Genomic DNA, 21,083 nt, shown 5'->3' on the forward strand with positions numbered 1-21,083 from the left:
CTAGGTTGAACCGCTGGTGGGAACTTGGCTCAAATACAGGATGTGGGCTGAGTGCTTCTCGCCTTCCTATTTTCGAGGGTGGGGGTTGAGCGCTGAAAGTGCCTCTGATTTGTGAGTGAGCCCCATGCAGGGGCTGCCAGATCTGCAGAATTGAAAGTTGGGGGAGGAAGGAGGAAAAGAAGGATGTAAGCACCAGCCAGAGATGAAAGGGAAGCTGTTGTGAGGAGCTCGTGCTGAGAAGGTGGGACCCGATTCCTGGAGGGGGCCTGAGATAATTTTATCTCGCCTGCCCATGGACCTGCCCCAATTCTTTGTAGACGTAGGTCAGGGAAGAGAGAAGTTCTTTAAAGAGGAGGGAATTGTCCCTGGGGATTAAATTTGTATGTGAAACATTCAGCATCATGCCTGGATCAGAATGGACCGTCAATAAATAACATTATTTTCATTATGTACTGTCATAACCTAACATTATAACCCATTCTGGATGTTCATTGTCCTTCTCTGTCACACTGGCAAAGAAGGGGGGGTGGAGAGCTGTGAGGAGCCAGAACCTGTGAGCCAGGCTGAACTTCCTGACCTCGAGGCATGGGCTGCAGGGGACCTGGACTGAACGTAGCTGCCAAAGCCCAGTGGTGGTTCCCTACGTCACAGATTAGGTTCTCCACTAACAGATGAGAAGTCAGGAATCTATGGAGAACCATCCCCTGTGAAAGGAAGGCAGAAGTGGGAGGACTGGACAGGGGGAGAAGCTGGGTCATGATGCAGCCCTGCCAAAGCTTCGGCCAACCTGGCCAGGAGCCCTGGAACAAGGGGTGTCCATCTGAGTCGTCCTGCTTCAGGCTGAAATGCCTGGGTCTTTAGCCTGCCACCTAACTTCATCCCTGGCTTTACCCTCTCCTGGTAAGGACATGACCTTGGGAAAGGGATACATCTGTGTCTGAGCCAGACCCCCCCAAACCAGCAACAGGATGTGTCTGCCAATGCAACTCCCTAAAATGAGTGCTCCTGGAGAAAAGAGGCCTTTTATTCATGACCTCAGCCCCTTGGGGCCTGACACCCAGGCACAGATGTTTATTACTTTACTGATTTTTTGATGAATCCCATTTGCTCATGCATTGTTCTTCTCAGCACAGTTTCCTAGACGTGGGCTCATCTTGTTGCAGGTTGGAGAGAAGGGCCTTTAGGGAAAATCTGAGCAGGTGTCAAAGGAGGAAGAATCACAAAGATCACCCCACTGGCTTGTGAAGGAGCAGGTCTCAGTCCTTTAATTAATTAATTAATTAATTTATTTATTTTTTAGGGCCTCACCCGCGGCATATGGAGGTTCCCAGCCTAGGGGTCGAATCGGAGCTGTAGATGCTGGCCTACACCACAGCCACAGCAACACCAGATCCTTAACCCACTGAACGAGGTCAGGGATCGAACCCACAACCTCATGGTTCCTAGTCAGATTTGTTTCTGCTGCACCACAACAGGAACTCCAGGTCTCAGTCTTTTTAAATGGCCTGTTACATGTGGGCCTGTAAGACCTTCCCCATCGAGTCTGAAAGAGATATGGGGAGGTGTTGGGGGTGCGGGGAGCTGGCTGAAGTTGAAGAAGTCAGCATTTCCAAGTGTTAGAAGACAGGGACCGAGGGGGAGGGAGTGCTCAGAGAAGCTAAGCTGGGGAAAAAGGAGATGGCTTGAGTATAAAGAATGAACCAATCGGGGAGCTTGGGGTTAAGGGATGCAAACTATTGCTCTTGGAATGGATTTTCAATGAGATCCTGCTGTGTGGCATTGAGAACTATGTCTAGATACTTACATCGAGACACAATAATGGGAGGAAAAAGTATGTATGCATATACGTGTAACTGGGTCCCCATGCTGTACAGTGGAAAAAAATAAATAAATAAATTTTTAAAAAAAGAAAAGAAAAAACAAAAAAACAAACAAAAAAAATAAAATAAAATTGAACAGGTTCAACAACAACAAAAAGAACGACCTGAGAATGCAAAACACCTGGGCACGCCTCCGCCTCCTCGTACCAACGACAGTTTTGTCTTAGGCAAATGATTTCCCCACTCTGAGTTTCAGTTCCTCCCACGTGCCAAGGCGCTTGCACTCAACTTCACATCCTAGTAACTAGCATCGGGGCTGAAATGTTCAAGAACAGTCTGTGACCACTTCCAGTTATGACTGAGTAACCCTCAGGCTGTAAACTAGAGAACTAGATTAAATATGTGAAACCATTGTTTTCAGACCATAGGCAGCATGCAGTGCAGGAGTGGGAACATTGAGAGAAAGAAGGCAAATGAGGTGAACCCTAACACCCCAAATTTCTGCCTGGGGACCATTTCCCATCTATAACACAATGAAGAGCATGCCGGTCTCACTGAGCTAAGAGGACAAAGATTGGAGGTGGAAGAGGCTGGGATGTATGGAAATTGTGCAAGAGAATCCCACTGGCAAGGGAGAAATACAGAAAAAGAACTACAGAAATCTGTATGGTTGCCCTGGATCTTTGGCTGAATGCAAAGCTGTGAAACTCCAAAAGGGTGAAACTCCAAAATAATGAGTGAAGACCCATCGCCAAGGGGAAAAAACATTAGAGAGCTGAAAGCTAAACCACCACTAGAGCTTGCACAGGGGTGCGAGACATTAAGGTAAGACTGGCCAGAGAGGAAAGTCTTGGTTGAACAGTTGGGAAATTAAACTGGGACCTGAGATGTTTTGATCCTTAGTAAAGGACACCCTGGCCCTAAAGACAGCTTGAGACCTTTCCTAACAAAGCTGGAACACGTGCTGCAAAACACTCAAGCCAATCTGCCAGTAAATTGACTGCCTGATGACAAAATCTACACATCCGGCAATAGCAGTAACATCCCAGCATCCAATAAAAAAATTACTAGATATGCCAAAATACAGAAGACATGACTAATAATCAGGATGAAAATGTGTCCATAGACACAGACCTAGAAAACAGAGATTGACATAAAAAGTGCTTAAAGCATCTACTCTTACTATAGCTTTAAGGCTCTAAGGCCTTAAAGGGAAACATAAAGATAATTGCCAACTAAGGAATGTCACACCACCTCCCTCTACAATGATTGAGTCACTAACCATTACAGTCACTGACCTTCAACACACCCTGAAAGGAGCTCAGGGCAGGGATCAGGAATGAAGCCCTCTGTGCTCTGGGAAAACAGGCAGACTAGGTCTTCATATAGTTAGATATTTCCAGGAGAAATTTTTATCAACCTGGATTCTTGCATCTCCTCATACTTAGAAAAGCACTAATCATTAACTGAGATATCTGTTCCTCGTGACAAGTCACAATCTTCTACCAAGAATGTGTACATATACCCTTTATCCGAAATCACATATACGCTGCCTCCTCTTGCCCCTTTGGAGACCGTCTCCAGGGCTGTAATCCTCAGTAAGTCCCCAAATAAAACTAAACCTCACATCTCTCACATTGTGTGTGTTTATTTCAGTCGGCATAATGAAGAGAGAAACACAAAGCATGAGGGGGGGAGAAAGGAACCTCAAGAGCTGAAAAGTACAATATTCGAAATAATGAATTCACTGGATGGGCAGAGAAGTAGATTAGATCCTGAAGAAGAAAGTAACAGTAAACTTAAAGGCAGAGTAACGGAAAGAATCGAAAACCCAGAGCTAAAACAAGCAGGTGCCCTGGAGGTCATTTTAAAGGGTTCGGCTTCTACTCTGAGTAGCAGGACAGCATTGGGAGGTTTCGCTGAGAGCAGTGTTACCATCTGACTTCCACTTTATGGAATCACTTTGGCTGCTGCATTGAGATTAGACGGAAGAGGCAAAGGGATGGACACAGATGGTATGTTAAAAGAATACTACACCATTCTGCGTGAGAGAGGATGGTGGCTGAAACCAGGCTAAAAGCAGCAGGGGTGATGGGAAGTGGTTGAAATCTGGGATATATTTTGATGATAGGCAGATGGGAGTTTTCCATGCACTGAATTTGGAATCAAGAGTGATATCAATACAGCAGAAATTGACAGAACATTGTAAATCAACTGTAATCAAAAAATTTTTTGAAGAGTGATATCAAGGTGTGTATACTGAGCCATTTACTGCGTCCTTTTTTCTTTTTTTTTTGTTTTTTGTTTTCTTTTTGGCCACACCTGCAGCATGCGAAAATTCCCAGGCCGGGGATGGAACCTGAGCCACAGCAGTGGCAATATCAATCCTTAACCATTGTGCCACAAGGGAACTCCCACGAACTGTTTTTTGAGAGCAAGAACTAAATATCAGTCAGGACTGCATTTAAATGTATATAATTAAAAACCTAACATAAACATAAGGACATAAACAAATGGAGGCTTATTTGTTTCACATATCTGGTTAGACCACGGCTGGCCAGCTACTCAAGGTCAACATTAATATCCTAGGCTCTTGCTCTCTTTCTATTAAATCAAACTTAACTGATTGTATCTTTGCCCTTTTTCTTGTGCCTCGTGATCCCAAGGTGGTTCCCGCATTTCCAGGCATGATATCAGTGTTCCAGGAAAGAAGCAATGGCGAAGAGGCAAAAGGGGTCCTGCCAGTTGAATTTGTCCCTTTTCAGCCAAGAAAGCAAAAACGTTCCTGGAGGCCACATAGAGCAAACTTCTCCTTGTGTCTCAGTGGGTCATGTAGCCAATCTTAGGAGAAGGAGATTACGATGAGTGGCCTACAAATTGCAATTCACTCCAGAGTAAGGCATCATCTCTCCCTAAAATCAAAGGGTTTCTACTAGTAGCTGAACACACTGAGGTTCTATTAGCAGAGTGAAGGGGCATGCTGCAGGAAGAATGTGTGATTGGTGATGGACAATTTCTATCATAGGTTGCTTTTTGAAATTTTGTTACAACCCCATCCCTCCACAGTGTTTGGCAGATGTATATAATAAATCTGTTCTGCTCTGATGTTGGCAAGAGAGCAGAGAGATTTTTGGAAGACTACTTAAATAAGCTGAGTGAAAGAAAGACACAGGAGAGAGACGAAGGCGAAAGGGTGGTCATGTTTGATTTTAGTTTATTTTAAAAAAAAATGGCCTGTGAGAAGAGAAAGGACTTGTTGAATTAATATGTCTCTCCTGCCAGAATTTTTTTGTTTGTTTTTTTTTTTTGTTTTTTAGGGCTGTGCCCTCAGCATACGGAGGTTCCCAAGCTAGGGGTCGAGTTGGAGCTGTAGCTGCTGGCCTACACCACAGCCATGCAGGATCCAAGTCACGTCTGGGAGCTACACCACAGCTCATGGCCACACCGGATCCTTAACCCTCTGAGCAAGGCCAGGGATCAAACCTGCATCCTCATGGATGCTAGTCAGTTCGTTAACCACTGAGCCGTAATGGGAACTCCATCCCCAGCCAGAAATTTAAAGTGTTGAAGAAATGAGTCATTTTAAATTACGAAATGCGGAGTTCCCATCCTGGCTCAGCAGTAAGCAACCCAACTAATATCCACGAGGATGTGGGTTCCATCCCTGGCCTCACTCGGTGGGTTAAGGATCCAGTGTAGCTGTGAGCTGTGGTATAGGCTGCAGATGCAGCTTGGATCCTGCGTTGCTGCAGCTTCGATTTGTCAACCCCCCTAGCCCGGGAACTCCCATATGCTGCTGGTATGGGCCTAAAAAGACCAAAAAAAAAAAAAAAAAAAAAAACCTAAACATAGAAATATCTAAGACTGTTCAATGAATTACAAAGCCACGCATGGTCTTCAGGGCAAAGTGTGTAGAGACGGTAGGCCGGGTTGGCCATCTCCTTCATTTTAGGTTATCTGCAGAATAAGGGAGGCAGGGAAGTACGGAGTGAAGAACCAATATGGTAGCCATGAGGGAGAAATGCATATTATATTAAAGCCTGAGGCAGAATTCCTTTTGGAGAATTTATTGTTGTTAGCAGACCACTCGCATAGTCCTTCAATTCCTAAACATGAAGTCTCAGATTTTGGTGTAGAGAGCCAAAAATGAAAGACAACACAATTGTTTTGCAAAATAAAGTAGGGAGAATTGCTGCTGACACAAGGGATCCTGGGAAGTGAGAAAGAAAAGGGGGGAAATGCAAATGAATCAGAGACACTTATGTAACCCTCATAGCCACTGGGGTTTTATAGCCTCTCCCTACACAGCTTTGAAAGGGTAGAGCCAGGGTTGAAAAGCAGGAATTCAGGGACTCAAAAACCTGGTGCTTTTTCTGCCTGCAACCCCCCCACCCCACCCCCACCCCACCCGATCAGGAGGAAGCGGTCAAGTTTGAGCCGAGAGGCAGTCTGTTGGTCATTCACAAACCCTTCCATCTCATCTATGGAAAGACTTTGAGGTGGAGGCCCACCTCGGTCGTGAAGTGTCAGGTGCTGTGACAGGAAGCCCCATGATGACCTTGGGGAACTGGCAGTTTCCTCTGGTTAGTGCTGTGGGTGAGGGTTCCACCTCCTTCCCCAGAACAAGCTAGTAAACAACCTGAGCCCCTCCTCCCGTGAGCCCCCCGCCAGGCCTCTTGCAACTGGGACTCTGTTGCTACGGGCAACTGATACTCTGTCTCTATTTCCTGATAAGCAGGGGACTGGATCTGGGACCCTATAGAATAAGTACCGATTTGCATTTGGGTTCTTTTGTATATTACAACAAAAGAAAGAAAACAAAACAAAACAATGCGCGTTTTAATTGCACAGCCCCATTCACCTTGGACGTGAGGCTCACAGTTTCTCATACATTCACAATTTGCCGCTCAGATCTCACACTCTTCATGTGGTCCATGAATGCGCTGAGTACTGATACTTTCTGCTTCCGTCAGCTGCAAGGACACTTGTGAGCTCTGCTATATATACCTTGGAAGGCTATGGCCATGATATTAGCTCGATATTCCAATTACTGCAAGTATTGTCGTAAGTGAACATCTCCCTTGGTCCTCACAAGAAGCCCACAATTTATGATGGGTGTGGAAATTTCTCTGAGCATTAAGATGCCACCTTATTGGAGCCGGGTTCAGGTTTGTGTGGTCCAATTCACAGGACCCAGAAGTCACTGGGGTTTTATAGCCACTGGGGTTCTATAGCCTCTCCCTACCCAGCCTTCAAAGGGCAGAGCCAAGGACACCGGCGATGCTCAGAAAATGAGAGCTGCATGAAGCGGCGTTCGAGAAGTAAAGCAAGCAGAGATGTGGAGAAGGGAGAAGTTGGCTGCAGCTTTCTTCAGCTCTTAGAAAAGCCTGATTTGAGCATCCACCAAGGTGGAAGCTGGCCTTAGCCTTGAGTCTTTGTGTCATTCCAAGCTCGCAACCTCCCTGAGGGCACGGAGTTTGAGTGCTCTATGCAGTAGAGTCCAGTGTGGGGACAGGTGTCAATTCGGTAGGTAAATAAACACATAGGCACCTAGGCGAGTTTACATATACACACCTATGTGTATCTGTCTCTTTAAATATGACCCAGACATAAGACAAAAATTATTTCCTGTAGGAGCCACAGAGAAGGAGAAGAGAGCAGAGTCTGAGACCCAAGTGGGCAGCTTGAGTGCCAGGCTGCCCCCAGTCTCTCTCCTCAACCACCTCGCTCTCTTCCCTGCAAGTCTCTGCCCAACGTGACCTTCCCCCTTTCTTTACATACTTGCCTTTCGAAGCCTTTCGTCATTTCCTCAGCTTCCCCTGAAGGATGACCATGGTCAAGGTGGTTCAACACAGCGCCTTTCTGAGCCCGGCAGAGGCAAGGGGAAAGGAAGAGACTCATGGAGTGTGGGGCTCACACCTTCCTGGGCTCTGTTGTTAAGGTGGAGGTGGACCGTTGGGGTCAATGGCATTAATTAGTCAATGAGCAAGTATTTACTGAGCTCTGTGTTCTAGGGCCGTGCTGAGTGCTCACTGCTCTCTACAGTATCTGCTCATTGATGGGAATAAAAGGTGGGAAATTAAAGACCGTTATCCACCAGATCCCTTCATAGGGCTGAAGACAGGGGCTTGGACAGAGCCATGTCCTGGGTTGGGGGTCCTGACCGCCACTAACTAAGCTGTGTGATGACAAGGCTTCACACATGTGCACTCACACACACACACACGCACACACACATATGCGCACCCACATGCATGAGCATGCACACATGCACGTGGACTTGGAGACCCTGGACTGGCAGACTCTAGGTTCTCAGGGTGGAAATTTTCCTGTTGCTGAGACAGTGCCTGCAGAGGTGGCAGCCCTTGACAGGGACAGTCTGGGGCATAGGAATGCCACTGATCCTCTCCCTTCTGACTGGCCATTTACAGTTCTGGGGTCTTTCGGTCAATAAATGGCCAGAATATGCTTAAGGAAATGAATGAGACACAGAGAAACATAGAGGGTGTGGAATAAAGAGATTTCACTGTAGGCAATGAAGACATCGCACTGCAATTTAGGCAAGGAGGAGAGAATTTCAAATTAGTCAATCAAAATTCATGTGGAAGACATTTCAGTACAAGTGTTATAAGAGGAGTTCCTGCTGTGGCTCAGTGGTAATGAACCCGATGAGTATGCATGAAGATGTGAGTTCTATCCCGGGCCTCGCTCAGTTGGCTAAGGATCCAGCATTGCTGTGAGCCGTGGTGTAGGTCACAGATGCAACTCAGATCCTGCATTGCTTGTGGCTGTGGTGTAGGCTGGCAGCTCTGGCTCCAATTCAACCCCTAGCCAGGGAACTTCCACAGGCCATAGGTGTGGCCTTAAAAAAGAAAAAAAAAAGTGTTAGGTTACTGTTCAAAATATCAAAAAATTGATAGAAGATGCACTGCATTGTAAGATAAGGTATAAGATTGAGGAGACTTTATAAGAAGAGTTCAGCTTGTTTAATGTAAGGCTCATCTAGAATGAGCTTAGAATTACTGTGCAAGACTTGTGCAGCCATCCAGAGTCTCAGACCAAACTCTGATTCTGAAATGTCAGTGACTGTAGTCATGGGACTTAGATGGTTTTTAAGGTTTCCTTGGTTGATGAGAAAAATATGTAGTTCTGGGGAAATGTACAAATAAACAAGAAGAGAGTAAATAGATAGATGTGGGATCAGTACTTTTGGTAAATTGTGCTCATTCAGGTAAAGTGATTTATTTTCATGGTGCAACTCTCGTTATGCGCTGTCTGCTTACCACATTTAGGAGGTCCGTATGTTTGATTTGCAAGACATATTTACATATTTAAGAGATTCATTTGTTGGAGTAATGTGTCTTCACTGCCAAAAGTTTGAAGTGTTGGAGAACGTAGATATTTTAAATTTCTAGGTGTAGAAACATCTAAGGATTTTTGATGAATCACAAAGCCCTACATAATCTTCAAGTTCCCTTCTTTCCTCTTACACTGGTGAATGGAGGGCTTATTTTCCTAACCTTTCAGCAGAACTATCTGTCTGCCTTCTCTCTAGGGGGTCACTTACATCTCTGAGGGCTTGTAGTAGGTGTGACACCAGTTATGATGGACTTCTGTCCCTACAGGAAAAAGAAACGCCACCTCCACCAAAACCCACATAGACTTGGGGAAACTTCTCAGTGTGGAACGTAGGGCATCTAGGAGCATTGAGCAGACTGGCCTGACCGCAATCACACAGGATATCCGACTGAGGACCTCAGAGGAGGCTGTCAGGACCAGACCACTGGTCAGCTCCGTTGAAGACTCCACAGCAACTGCTAGTGGAGCCTGGAGATAAAGGTCCCACCTGAGTGTGAATGAAAGTTTCACTTTACCTGCTGTGTGACCTTGGGCAAGTTTCTTAACATCTCTGTTTCTTCATCTATAAAGCAGAGAAAGTAACACACAGCTCAAAGGCTTATTATTAATGCTGATTTGAAATAATATTTGTAAAATGCTTAGTGTAGTTCCCAGAACATGGAAAGAGCTCAAACCATGAGAATTGTCTGTTCCTATTAAGTGAATGGCCTAGGAGAACTGGGAAACTCCCAAGTTATAATCAAGGTATTAGGACGCCGGTTCAGTTCAACAAATACGTACTAATCATGGTTGCATGTTGTAGTCATAGCTCTGGGGATTTATTCATATTTGTTCAGCAAATATTCCGCAGATGCTGGTTAAGGATACTGGTTATGCCCGCTGGGTGCTCACAGCCCTGGACAGTGCTGAAAGATACTTCCAGATTCTTACTCTTTGTCCTTTTTCTTCTGAATGTATTCGGTTATTCAGAGAGATGTTTTAAAAGTAAGTTGATATTGTTAAGTGAAAGAAGCTAATCTGAAAATGTTGTATGCTGTATGATTCCAGTTCTAGAACATTCAAGAAAAGGCAAAACTATGGAGACAGTACAGGGACCAGTGGTTGCCAGGGATTCCAGGGAGGAAAAGAGCATGGAACCCCGGGGAGTTTTAGGGCTGTGAAACTATTCCATAGGATAGTGTAATGGTGCAGACACATCATTATACATTTAGCAAAACTCACAGAATTTGCAAGACCAAGAGTCAACCCTAATATAAACTACAGGATTTAATTAATATTGCTGTGTTGCTATTGGCTCATCAGTTGCAACTCAGGTACCACATTAGTGCAAGATGTTAATAATAGGGAATAGTGTGTGCGAGGGTGGGAGTGTAAGATATACATAAGCATTCTCTGTATTTTGCACTCAATTTTTCTATAAGCCTAAAATTGCTCTAAAAATTAGACTATTCGTTTTTTTTAAGTAAGTGGAATGTTCACAACTCTTTTTATCTCCCAGTCCTACCTACTGGAGATTAGATTCGATTCCACAGCTGGAATGCACATTTCTCCTTCACGTTCCTGGACTGCTCTGTATTTCTTTTAATCCCAGCACCTGCCCCTCGTAATATCTTTCCCACAAGGATGTACACTTGATGAGGACAGGGACCATGGCTTATTCATCCTTATCACATCATGTCAGTCTTCCGTTCAGAACCCAATGGCTTCCCATTCCAATGGCTTTGTGCATATTAACCCATTTGATCCTTAAAACAACCCTAGGTACCATTCCTGTCCCCATCAAATACAAGAAAGTGGAATCCCAGAGGGGTTAAGAAATTTGTCTAATGTAACAAAGCTAGTAACTGGCAGAGCTGGGGTACCAGCCCAGATAGTCTGACTCCAAAGTTTGCAGAAAAATATACCAGAAAACCCCACAATGTTTTGAACTGTAGGTCACACATATTTGGGGGTGATGAAATCATTTCAGAATGCCTTAAATAAGCACATTTTTAATGCAATAATAGAATGATGGAAGAAAAAAAGTGAAAATACATCGTACACAGGAGTGGTATCGCTTTGTGCAACTTTTTTGTGATTTGGGGGCGTTACCTGTGTGTGTATTGGTGCCGGGTAAAATGTACTTAGAAAACTCATTTCCAGATTTCCCATTGTGGCTCAGAGGTAACAAGCCCTACTAGACCCATGAGGACTCAGGTTCGATTCCTGACCTCGCTCAGTGGGTTAGGGATATGGTGTTGCCGTGAGCTGTGGTGGAGGTTGCAGATGCGGCTCGGATCCAGTGTTGCTGTGGTGTAGACCGGCAGCTGCAGCCCTGATTCAACTCCTAGCCTGGGAACTTCCATATGTTGCAGGTGCAGCCTTGAAAGAAAGAAAGAAAAAGAGAGAGAGAGAAAGAGAGAAAGAAAGAAAGAAAGAAAGAAAGAAAGAAAGAAAGAAAAAGAAAGGAAGGAAGGAAGGAAGGAAGGAAGGAAGGAAGGAAGGAAGGAAGGAAGGAAGGGAAGGAAAGAGGAGAAAGAAAGAAAGAAGGGGAGAAAGAAAGAAAGAAAGAGAGAAAGAAAGAAAGAGAAAGAAAGAAAGGAAGGAAGAAAGAAGGGGAGAAAGAAAGAAAGAGAGAAAGAGAAAGAGGGAAAGAAAGAAAGAGAAAAAGAAAGAAAGAAGGAAAGAAAGAAAGAAAGAAGGGGAGAAAGAAAGAAAGAGAGAAAGAGAAAGAAAGAAAGGAAGGAAGGAAGAAGGGAGAAAGAAAGAAAGTAAGAGAGGGAGGGAGGGAGGGAAAGAGGAGAAAGAAGGGGAGAAAGAAAGAAAGAGAGAAAGAGAAAGAAAGAAAGAAAGAGAAAAAGAAAGAAGGAAAGAAAGAGAAATAGAAAGAAGGAAAGAAAGAGAAAAAGAAAGAAGGAAAGAAAGAGAAAAAGAAAGAAAGAAAGAAAGAAAGAAAGAAAGAAAGAAAGAAAGAAAGAAAGAAAGAAAGAAAGAAAGAAAGAAAACTCATTGCCTTAATCCATAAGGAGACCTGTTACCTCAAGTAACAGGCAGTGCAGAGCTGCTCTGCCAACCCAGCTGTACCTGGTCCCGCCCTCTAACTCTGATCGCTGGTTGGCCTTGTTCCAGTATTATGTGGGGCTGCAACTCAGCATTTCCTGTCATCATATGTCCAGAGGCAGAAAAACACCATCCCTTCTAGAGAAACCTATACCAGAAGTCCCCAGCAGATTTCCCCTTGACTACGACAGACACCGCCACCTCTCACTGGGCCAGCGCTGACTCACATGCCCACTCACTCTAAATCAGATGCACCTCTGCTCAAAGTCTCTTCCAGCAAAGATTAAAGTCGGAATGGGGGTTAAGCCATCTCAGTGTTGGTCCTGCTAGAACTCAGAAGACCAAAATGTTTCAAGTAATTTTCTGTCTCCTTCGAGGTGGAAGCTCAGGGCAGACTCCCCGTCTAGTCATTCACCCATTCATCCAATGGAGAAATGTTTACTGGCTCCTAGTATGTGTCCTGCACTGTGCTAGGCACGGGGGACACAGAGGTGAGCAAAAGAGACACACTCCATGCCTTCTGGAGATGAGTCTAAAAAAGGAAAGAATAGTTGAACAACTAATCTCAGAAATATATGTGTAACTATAAATCATTTTGTGCTTTTAAGAAGACAAAGGAGGGAGTTTCATTGTGGTTCAGTGGAAACGAATCTGAATAGTAACCATGAGGTTTCGGGTTTGATTCCTGGCCTCGCTCAGAAGGTCAGGGATTCGGCGTTGCTGTAAGATGTGGTGTAGGTCACAGATGTGGCTCAGATCCTGCATTGCTGTGGCTGTGGTGCAGGCCGGTGGCTATAGCTCAGATGTGACTCCTAGCCTGGGAATCTTCATAGGCTGTGGGTACGGCCCTAAAAAGAAGAAAGAAAGAAAGAAAAAAGACCAAGGAAACAATGTTGTAGCCAGAACATTATTTAAGGTTGTAATAGGAAGGTCTGACTTAATTGGGGAGGAGGGGGTTAAGATTTGGTCAAGCTTATCCAAATATAAAGCAGATACCTTTGTCAAGAAGGCAGATTTGAGAGGTGTGGCTCCAGGAGATTCTTGTGGGAATGGAAAGGGTGGTCTTTGTTGCCAACATTCAGATGACTTTTCCTAATCCTGGCTCTCATTGATTATTCCTGGCGGATGTATGGGTCACTGATCAAGTCGCATCTCACAGGAGGTCAGACACCAAGACTCCAAGGTGGCTTGAAGGACAGATAGTGGAGTTTCTGTGCCCCTGAGGCTGGGAAGAAGAACTGTATAGACCATTATGGACAATGCTATTCGGTTCTTGTTTTTGTTGTGGTTGTTGTTGTTGCCAAAGGACAGGATCGCAGCCTGTGTTTGGGGCAGGGTTCCCCCGAATACAACAAACCTTGCCACTGTTGATCATTCTGGAATATGTGCCTACTGAGGCAGGGCTGGATTCAAGGGCATTTCCATTGCCGTGAGGTCAGCTGGTCCCTGCAACATGTCAGCAAGTCTAGGGGCAATCAGAGAAGGGCAGGGAGAGGACCCCTCTGCAAACCCCAAGAGCAGTGATACTTTGTTTTTAAGTTCTTTGTATTGTAATATTCTCTTATCACAGAGCCTTCAGCAAAGTCCTAATAATCCTTTTTATCCTTATCTCAGCTATTGCTGTCCTGACTGGTCAATGTTCAAGTTGGGCGAAATGCACAGGGAGGGGCAATGGTTGTCTTGAGACAAACACGCATACTGTAGAAGGAGAAATTAATGGTTTGGATTCCTACTGCCGACTCTGATGATAAGCAACTACCAGAATTGGTCTGTGGAACATGGAAACACTTCTTAAGCATTTCCCAGAAATATCCGGGAGCAGGAGCCTGGTGATAGCACTTCTGTGATAAAAAGAGATGGAGTTGAGACCACAGGGATGTGGGCATCAAGGGATATATGAAGTTTGGACATTTGGATTACAAATCTATTCCTTCTAGTTGTCACAGACACCCAGGTGATTTTGTTCTTTTAGGAGTGTGAGACACAGGAAATGCCCAACCCCAGGCTGCAGGGCAGGTAAGCAGCAGCCTGGGGCCAAGTCCATGCACCAAGGTCATTCTCGTGTGCCAGGGTGCCTTCCCTAAACAGAACTTACCTGTGTGCTTCTTTCGAGATCTTCCAGAAAAGAAGCCTGCCTCATTTTTTCTCTCCACTGCCACACTCTGGGAGACAGGCAGAGGGACAGAGTGGGAGACAGCAAAGACAGGAAGAAAAGGGGGAAAAAAACTTTTGGCAGAAACTGAGGGCTCTTATTTTACCCTTTAACTTCCCACTTCCTTATCTACAGTTTACCCATTCCCTCCAAACAAAGCTCTTTCCCCCTTTAAAGCCAGTCTTCTGCCAAAGCCCCTAACTCCCTCTTTCTCCCATTCTCTCAAATCTTGTTCCACCTGCCACGCTCTTGTCTTCTACATCATGGCCCTCCTCGTGCCTGCTCCTATGCCCTCTATGCCCATAAATATGTGCTTATCCTTCCCATCTTAACCCACCACTTTAAACTCAAATCTCCCTCTAACTGTGGACCAATTAACTTTTTCCTATCCTCACCCACATTCCTCAGAAATGTAGATTTATATTTGTTAACTCCACTTCCGTACAACCCAATCATTTCTTAATTCATTCTCAACTAGCTCAGGCCTCCATTTATGTCATCCTAACATCCCGATGAATGGTTTTTTAAAAAAACTTTTTAAAGTTTCACATACATATAAGGAGATGTACAGTGCAAAGAATGATCATGTAGTGAAGACACCTCTGTAACTGCCACCAGGTTAGGAAATAGGACATTGCTGGCAGGCCAGAAGCCCTGTGATGGTCTCCCAAGCATCACTTCCTCCTTCTTCCCTAAACAACATCATCCTGACTTCTCATTCCACATTAGTTTTGCTTGTTTTTAACTTTATGTAAATGGAAACTTACGTTGTGTCCTCTTTTGTGTCTGGCTGTTTGGCACAACCTTATGTTTGTATGATGTAGCCATGCCATGCACTCATGCAGCTGCAGTTTATTCATTCTCACTGCTGTATAGCATTTCATCATAAGAATATGCTGCAGCTCAAGCATGCCTCTGTTTACGGACATTCGAAATTGTTTCCAGTTTGAGGCTATTTCGAATAAGATTTGACACGAACATTTTGGCACCCATCTCTTCATCTGTTTTTAAAAGAAGGAAGCAGTTTGGTTGGGACCCCCATAAAACAGGTTGAGAAAATTAAGGCACAATTATGTTCAACCAAGTATGTTCAAAATTAAGGCGCAATGATGTTCAACCAATTGGACAAGTTTATAATGAACAACTGCTATCGTCGTACAGAGATGCATAAGACACTAATGCAGCCAAAAGAAGATACGCAGGGAAAAGATGTGCCCTTGTGTGGGAAGTCAGAGAGAATAGGGAACAGAAACAGACTGTGTAATTAAATACGAAATTGCATAGGCCCAGAGTAGAGGCAACTTTTAGAACCTCTGGCCTAAGACTAGACAGTTTAATACCAGGGCTGGATTCCTCACTCCTGCTCATCCATCCTCTGGGACAGGAGAGTCACCTGGAAGCCACGCAAGGGAGAAGAAGGGGGCTGTAGGTCTAGCGGTCATATCTATAGATTCCAGACATATTTCCACTGTAACATCCTCTTCCCTGCACCTCTCACACCTGAAACTGAGGCTAAAATCTCTGCAAATGGAGACATTTCAAATGGACTCTGCACTCTCTCTACCCTTTCCACTCTACACAGGCGGTCCCGGGAGGGACAGGGGAGCCAAGGCAGATCCTCAAGGATCAAGTGGGGCTTATCAAATGCCTGACCCTGAAGCTTGGAATCTGGGCAGCTATGGAAGCCAATGAAAATGGGAAGGGCTGAGGAAGCCCTGAAAGGCTGTTTGGGGATGTGGATAACTGCAACAATTTATCGTCATTATTGTCACCAACCCTCGCATTTGCATCACACAAGAGTTTACCAAGAGCTTTCTGAACAAGCTAGATGGAAGACAGGGTCAAGACCCTACTGCCAGCTCCAGTCTCTCCTCAAGCACCCACGCGGATCCCGCCGGTTCCCCGGGAAATGGAATAGGGAAAAGGGCAACGCAGGGACGGGTGCCCCATGGGGGAGAAGCATAAATCCGACAAGAGACCTAGAAATGGCCCGAGGCTAAAGCAGTTGCAGGGGGAGAGATGGAGGGGTTGGAAAGGTGTGCCGACTCTGAAAACCTTGTCCCTTTCTGGGAGAAGTCCCGGAGCCACCTGGAAGGTGCAGGGGTGCCCACCGGACGGGCACTCCCCTGCTTGCTGCGGAGACAGAGGGTGACTTCGTGGCGACCCCGCGCGTTTGGGGACCTCAGGGCTCGGAAAGCCAAGCTTCCCGGGGCGCCCCAAGGAGGGTGGGAGCGAGGTGGCACCGCCCCTCCCGGACGCGCGTCGAGCGCCCTCTGTCACCCCGCGCCGCCCTGCCCGGGGCCCAGGGAAGAGCGGGCCCGCCCAGGTGCGCCGGGGGTTGGGCCGGAGTCCGGAAGGTGCGCTGCCCCGCCCCGGGCCTGTCCCCTCGTCCTCCCCCCGCGTGAAAGTGAAAGTGTCCAGTGCGGAGGTCGCGCACTGGGGGGCGGGGCCGGTGCCGACCTGGGAGCGGGCTCCGGGCACTCCAGGGGCCATGGATGGGCTCGGCCGCCGCCTCCGAGCCAGCCTGCGACTGAAGCGCGGCCATGGGGGTTAGTGCCGGGCCGGGGCGCGCCGGGGCGAGGGTGCGGGGGCAGCGGGGAGCCCGCGGTGGGGGTTGGGGGGCAGGACAGGAGGTGACGGGGACCGGGGGCCAGGGAGGGGGGGGCCCGGAGGGCCGCGATCCTGAAGCAGTCGGAAGGGCACGGGGAAGGTGGGGAGGGCAGGGCAGGGATCAGGTGAGCTGGAGAGAGAGGGTGCAGGTAGAGGTGGAAACCGGCTGGTGGGGACCGGGTAGAGGTCCGAGGAGAAGCCACGCCAGCGGGGCTGAGGGGAAGGCTGCTGGCAGAAGGAAACGGTTGTGGGGCCCCGGGGCCACGTGTCTTCCAGCCAGGAAGCCTGTGGGGCAACCGCAGCGTGCCTGCAGCGCCCCTGCCGCGGCTCCCTCCGGGGAGACCCCGCCTCGGCCCCCAGCCGCCCGGCGCCCCGCCCCGCCTCGCCGCCCCGCGACTCCTCTGGTGGCAGCCGCGACCCTGCCCCCCGGAGAGCCGCCCGCCGCAAAGCTGGTCTTCCCCGACGACGTTACCCTCCACCCCCACCCAAGGGCGGCGAGGATCCCTGGCGAGTGTGGCCTCGGGCAGAGCTGCGACACCTCCTGCTCAGCCGCTTCCTCCGCGTGCGAATCAGACACGTCAAGCTTCCCGATCCCTTGAGTTCCCCATCGTCGAAGCCAGAGCGATGCCTCCCTTCCAGGATTGTGGGGGTTAGAAGTCAGTATTCATTTTCTTCTCAGCAAGGACGCCGGGCTTGGGAAGGCAGGGCATTAGGAATTCATTTGTTGTTGTTGTTGTTTTTTCATTCATTCAAACATTTGTTGCTGCGGCCACAACCCTGAGATACTTTGCCCAGAGGTCCCACCTTCTGAGGAGGAAGGAGCAGGTGTCCTTCCCAGAAATCCATCCCTTCTGACACTGGCAGTCAAAAGGTTGCGCGGGAGACCCCCTGCACCCACTCCGCCCAGAGCTGTGGAGACCTAGAGGGGAGATCCCTGCTCCTCCTGCCCCTACCCCTGCCCTGCCCCCCTTCTCCCTGGAAGCCTGGTGTCCAGGCTACTGTTATCGATCTGGTTGTTCCACGTGTAGCAAGGCAGAGAGGTCAGAGACCATGGGTGGGGACAGAGGCCTGGGTGTATGCAGTGCCAGGAGCAGGTGCAGGATGGAGCTGGAGGGCTCCCTTCTCTGGATGTCCCTGGCCTGGTCTTTTTTTTTGGTTTTCCTCAACCCTCAGAAGCCTGTGTGAAGGGAAGAAGTCAGTTCTCTCAGCCCAGAGGAGACATTCGGTTGTTCCACCCATGTGGTCCCAAAACAGGGCTGATGCTTGTGCCTGGGGGGAGCTTCCTGGACATGGAGGAACTGTAAGACATACAGCCAGGGTTCCCTGTTTCAGGTACCTGTCTGAGGTGCCTGAGGTCTGGTACCCGTCCCGCCAGGAGAGTGCACCTGTTCATCTTCCATACTGACCTCTCTCTTCCTAAGGAGTTCCCCCTCCCTCCTTTGCTCTTTTGGCCCCAAGGCAATTACGTGGTAGGTGTGTGTGCATGTGTGTGTGTGTGTGTGTGTGTGTGTGTGTACACATAGGTGCAGATGTGACTCAACCTGGTAGGGAGGAGGGGCAGTGCTGGTGGTCCCGGGTTGAGAGCAGCTGAGCCAGAAGAAGAAGGGCCAGCTTTCCAGATCAAAGTTACAGAAAGTCCCCTCACCTATATTCTAGCTGGTTCTGGGACTTTTCATCAGAGGGCTGTGGGAGGAGCTTCCTGGTGGAGAAACTAGTGTAACCAGACTCCTGACTTCCCTAGAAAGGGTGGCTCCCTCCTCAACTGAAAACTCAGGATAAAAATTCCTTTCTAGGGCACTGGAGATTAAAGAGATGACCTATATTAAACGTGCGTTTGATGGGTGTTTTCTGTTGATAATTCCCTTTGAAAGAGGAGAAGAAAGCTGTGCTTTTCTGGATTTCTTGAACCTCAGCCCCAACGTCCAGTAACTTCTTTTGTTTGAGTTTGTGAATTTTGCTGTTCTCTTGGCTCTCCTGATAAAGCCGGAAAAAATGGGCTGAAAGTGCAACCCAAAGGATTTAGGGAAAGGAATCATTTCCTGAGGTTCTGGAATAATCAGTGAAAATATTTTGGCTCTCAGAATTCCCATCGTGGCTTAGTGGTTAACAAACCTGAGCAGTATCCATGAGGACACGGGTTCGATCTCTGGCCCCACTTGGTGGGTTAAGAATCTGGCGTTGCCCTGAGCTGTGGTGTAGGTTGCAGACACGGCTTGGATGCTAAGTTGCTGTGGCTGTGGTGTAGGCTGGCAGCTGCAGCTCCATATGCTGCGGGTGCAACCCAAAAAAGACAAAAGACAAAAAAAAAAAAAAAAAAAAAGATTGGTTCTCAAGTTCTTTGGCAAATTGGAGGCATCCCATGTTTGTAGGATGTTTGGTGTGTGCTGCATCCAGAAGGCAGGAGCCTTCACTTGAAACTCTCACAATTCCCACCCCAACCGATTCTATGGTAGTCCCCAAATAGTCCCTGAATCGCTCTGTGCGTAAGTTTCCCCATGTGTATCAGGAGATGCTTGTTCCTCAGACTAGTGGCGAGGATTGAGCAGCCAGTCTGTGCAGGTTGCCAGGCAGCTCTTGTGACAGATCTGAACGTTCCAGGTCACTGTTCTCACCATTACAGCATTCGTAACATCCTTATTTACTGTGATTGGCGTTCTCCCCAGGAGTCATGGCTGGGTCACTGAGTGCTGGCTTTTATGTCCACAGAAGCCAGGTCTGGAGCTGTTAAGAGCAAGCAGCCGCTGGCCCTATTTTGGCACCCCACTTTCTTCCAGAGGGCTACTAATTCTTTGCAAGAGTGGCAGACACTGGCACCCAATGCTTTTGCTTCCTGGTTCCTCTTAGGGACAGCCGTCTGGGAAAAGTCCTTCTCTCTTACCGCGTGCATTTACACACTCAAGGGTTTAAGTGAGACTCCCAGGCGATTTCTTGCTATTCTTTCCCTCTCCCCCAGCACCACTGGTGCCCCAGGGGTCAGCTGCTCTGCTCTTAGCTTGGCCAGAACTGCTGACCTAAGCAGGAGCGGGCTGGGATGGAGAGGGTGGGATGGAGATCACCCAGAGTGACCCTCAGGCTGCTGATGCAACCAGTCCCCTGCTATAGGCCGGGGAGAAAGTCCTGAGTCAGTGCTTCCCATGTGGGAGGAGGGTGTCTTTGCTGGAGCCCTGGAACAGGTCCCAGTGAGACATGTCTGCCTTGGGACATATTGCAGGGGTGAGAGATGTGCCATCATAGATGTCCTGAGATGGCAGGAGCTCTCCAGCCCAGAGATGGACTTTGCTATTTCATCTCCGAGAGAGAAGGTCCATACTGATATCCAGGAATTCCTCTTGCTAGAACAATTTCTCCACTTCGATAATGAATGGGGCCAAGTCTATTGATTTGAATCAGGGGAGGCAGTGGCATCCTTGCTGTGAGGAGCCATGGGTCCTGTGCTCTTGCTTGCAGCCTTAAAGTTCTGGAAGTCCCAGGGTGCAGCAGGCAACCCGGCTGGGGTTATCTGCCGCTGTTGACCAAGTTAAGAAGCGAAAGGTCGGCAATCAATTATGGAGATAGAAGATCCCTTTCCTGGTGCTATCGAGGTCCAGTGCTCACAGTCTGATGTTATCAGGCATTCGTCATTGTCCTGACGTTGTAAATAAACCCATTGCACAACCTGCAGCCGGGAATTGACAGCCCGTAGCCCAGAAGTAGCTGGGCTTTTGGAGGTGTTTGCCTATGACCTTTTCTCTCACCACACCCTGGGGCTCTTGGGAGGAGCTGAGGTCTGAGCTGCAGTGCCAGGATGCTGCCTCTGTCAGTGCAGGCGTTCTGCTGCCTTCCTGGGTCCCGTCAGCCTTCTTGCTCAACCACTGGGTGCACAGGATGGAAACTGCTCTCCCCTGTCTGGAAGACCGCGCGTGGCTTGAGTTCATAGCGTTGTGGTTGGAGACGGAGACGGCCGCCGCTTTCTCAGGCTTTCTGTAGCCAGTCTGTGTCGGAGGAAAGCGCAGCCCTCCATGCCTTATGCACCCCAGAAGATGGACAGACAAGCGGTAGCCAGGCTACTCGGGCGCTTCGGACAGTGGCTGCCTCGACACGGAGCAGGTCTGGACTGGATGGCC

General features: G+C 47.8%; 2 protein-coding genes across 5 annotated transcripts in view; one reads left to right on the top strand and one right to left on the bottom strand.

Annotated features, from left to right (window-relative positions):
• LOC146404201 (uncharacterized) lies at positions 1-16,863 on the bottom strand. Its single transcript, XM_085020981.1, has 2 exons — positions 13,215-16,863; positions 1-142 (listed from the first exon to the last, which is right to left on the bottom strand). The coding sequence occupies exon 1, from the start codon at positions 16,861-16,863 to the stop codon at positions 16,243-16,245; it is 621 nt and encodes a 206-aa protein (XP_084877107.1). The 3' UTR covers positions 1-142; positions 13,215-16,242.
• DENND2D (DENN domain containing 2D) overlaps positions 16,825-21,083 on the top strand; it is a 20,236-nt gene continuing 15,977 nt past the window's right edge. For 2 of the 4 annotated variants that reach the window (XM_085023689.1, XM_085023690.1), the window contains exons 1-2: positions 16,825-16,919; positions 20,786-21,066. In XM_085023689.1, coding sequence (XP_084879815.1) covers positions 20,979-21,066 — 88 coding nt within the window. In that variant the 5' untranslated portion in view covers positions 16,825-16,919; positions 20,786-20,978. The remainder of the gene's footprint in view (positions 16,920-20,785; positions 21,067-21,083) is intronic. The other 2 variants (XM_005663560.4, XM_085023691.1) reach the window with 1 other exon arrangement.

The sequence above is a fragment of the Sus scrofa genome, chromosome 4 (assembly GCF_054392235.1).
Source record: "Sus scrofa isolate SSC_HxYL_T2T_F1_AM1 chromosome 4, Sscrofa_HxYL_maternal_Yorkshire_Landrace_v2.0, whole genome shotgun sequence".
Taxonomy (NCBI): domain Eukaryota; kingdom Metazoa; phylum Chordata; class Mammalia; order Artiodactyla; family Suidae; genus Sus; species Sus scrofa.

Excerpts from the sequence above, each read along its gene's own strand:
- LOC146404201 (XM_085020981.1), bottom strand. The coding sequence starts at position 16,863 with ATGGCCCCTGGAGTGCCCGGAGCCCGCTCCCAGGTCGGCACCGGCCCC.